Source organism: Asparagus officinalis, chromosome 7, assembly GCF_001876935.1.
Source record: "Asparagus officinalis chromosome 7, Aspof.V1, whole genome shotgun sequence".
Taxonomy (NCBI): Eukaryota; Viridiplantae; Streptophyta; class Magnoliopsida; order Asparagales; family Asparagaceae; genus Asparagus; species Asparagus officinalis.
This window is the reverse complement of record NC_033800.1, coordinates 37733488-37736031: the sequence shown is the minus strand read 5'-3', so window position 1 is coordinate 37736031 and position 2544 is coordinate 37733488. Positions and strand designations below refer to the sequence as shown.

At 35.7% G+C, this 2544-nt stretch overlaps 1 protein-coding gene across 3 annotated transcripts in view; it reads left to right on the top strand.

Annotated features, from left to right (window-relative positions):
• LOC109851047 (probable pre-mRNA-splicing factor ATP-dependent RNA helicase DEAH3) overlaps nt 1–1529 on the top strand; it is a 13704-nt gene extending 12175 nt beyond the window's left edge. The window contains exons 7-8 of one of the 3 annotated variants that reach the window (XR_002249652.1): nt 734–859; nt 934–1073. Coding sequence is in view for 2 of the 3 variants with exons in the window: in XM_020421162.1 (XP_020276751.1) it covers nt 1102–1228 (127 nt within the window). In the remaining variant the exon portion in view is untranslated. Of the gene's footprint in view, nt 1–733; nt 1075–1101 lie in introns of those variants that run through there. The other 2 variants (XM_020421162.1, XM_020421163.1) reach the window with 2 other exon arrangements.

Here is a 2544-nt window from a genome sequence, read left to right as displayed (position 1 = left end):
TTTCTTATAGTCAAAACAGCCCTCAGCTCTCGCGAGGTGATAGGTGAAATCACAATCCATTGAAAAAAATAAAATAGCCAAAAAACCCTGTTAAGTCCTTTCTTTGGATCATCAAGTCGTTCTTCATCATTTAGAAAATGAAAGATCTAATCTTACATTCTAGGTCTACATATAATTAATTTAAATATCATTCCTCTGAACTTTCCGAGTTGCTTCTTCACATGGTAAAACAATGCGATATTGCATGGAGATGAGGATTTGTGAGAAGTTTCCGACCAAAGTCTGAAAGTCTGATAGGAATTCATTAGAAAGTTCGTCGGAGAATTTGTTCAGCGAACTGCGAACCTGAACCAAAGCCTCAACCGAACCAGATAAAAAATCACACCTATAGCCCAAGCCAGATTTAGAGCCTGAGCCCAAAACATGATGCAGAATCAAATCTCCTCCATCAAAAACAATGGAAATCACAACACTTCCTATAGAGGTGTAAACCTATTTACTAACACCATTTGAAATTCAAAAGATAAATTCTGTCTAAAATCGAAATAGATGAATTCAAATCTAAATTTGAATCCTTAACAACTTTATTTACTGGTCTCTGCATCAGATAAAACCTTTGGATTTGTCCTGCATCACTTAATATTATGTTTTATTGGTAAGTTTCAACTTTCTGTCATGATGCTGTTTGCTTGAGTTTTTACATTTGCAATATCTTTTTTTTTAATTTCTGTAGAGGACTATTACAGAGTGACAAGTCTCCTCGAATGATTTAATGAAGTTTTAAGGCCAATTGTCGACATAATGCCAGCCACAATCTTGGTGCCAAATTCACAGATCAAATAAATCATGCACAAGATAGGTACTTGTCATGGAACCTAGTAGCAGAGTAGGCCAGCTAGCATATATGAAATTTAATCTACATGTAATATGCAGTAAATACAGTTCAAGCTTCTGTATTGCGATGCAAGAAAGAAGGGCAGGGCGCAGATTACTTTCTGCAGGAGCTGCATTCATCTCTTCAGACATTCCATAAGTGAAATAGAATGCACTCTTGCATCTAAAATAGGCTAAATGTTTTGTCCTTTTTCCCCCCTGATGCAGGTTGATCGACATAGCTCCACACTACTATGATCTAAGCAACTTCCCCTCATGTGAGGCAAAGCGCGTACTTGAGAGACTCTACAATAAACGCCAGAGAGAGAAAGGGGAAAGCAAAAGCCAAAATTAAATGCTAGTAGCTTTGTGTCTGACCATTGGATCCAATGTTAAGAACAAGCGAATTTGAAGTATGAGAAGTCTGCTGCTTACATCTCCTTTTCCCTCTCCCAACGAAGGAAATGATAAGTATCAGAAGGAGAATTATGCATCACTCACATTTTATTTGTGCACTTAAGTGGATATTTGAACCTTTAGTTCTTAATAATTTGCAAGCAAATCTACATAATACTGAAACTTTGTCTTGATACTTAAAGATGCTTAAAAATATTGTAGTCTTGATAGTTTGAATTGAAGTACTGTTTGTTTTTACCTTTGATTTTGTGAGGCTCTATAACCTTGCTGTTCGTCGATGTTTCAGAGGGGATTTTGTTTTTGCTTGCTTATGAACTTTATATGTTCTATATGGCAATTGAGATTTGAGTTTAACTAGTTGGTTTACTTGCTCCTTCATTTAGAAGAGAGCAATGTTCAAAGTCAGAAAGAATGCTCTTATGTAGTCTGCAGCATTTGATTCTGCTTTGTTATTCAGCGTTTTTTTTGGCATAGTTGAGATAAATTAGTAACTGGTGTTCACAATTTGGCTTTGGTACTTGGTAGCTGTGGATGTTCGAACGATGATATGATCCACTGGAAGGCATCCTAGACGTATATAATTTAAATGCAAATATGTTCATCCAATAAAAGATGGATGCTTTCATCTGTAACCGACCGAATTATTAAGAACAATTTATGAATAAGCTTTGACTCGTAGATAGTTAATTACCAGGAAATTAAAGCACGAAGTATATTATCAGTTTTTTTCCCCTTTATCGTACCCTTCACATCTGTCAAATTTACAATTACATTCCAATTCTGACTATTTGCTGATTTAGTTTTATATTTCTTGACTTTAGGTTAAAATTCCCCTGAACAGGAGAAGGTGTAAACGAACAAAACTACGCTCCTCCTTTTCATTAAAGAGAGAAGTAATAGTTAGCTAAAATAATAAAAATCTACAATGTATACATAATTAAGTAAATGGACATGAATAATACAACTTGGTTTGGCAGGGGATTTGAGAAGAAAAGACGAGAGGTGCAATGAGGTAGAGAGATGAACATCTCTTTTGGTCTTCACATTTTGTTGAAGGGAGACTGACGGGGTGATGAATCTTTTTCTACTTTATTGTTTTCTATCTCCCTGTATCTTCACAATTTGGAAGGATTTTTCCCTCTCTAGATTTATAGTTCATTTTGTGTTTTCTCTCCCCATCCTCACCTCTCCCTCCAAAAACTTTATACAAAACATGAGTTTTATTCCTCCCCTTACCTCTTCGTCTCCTACCAA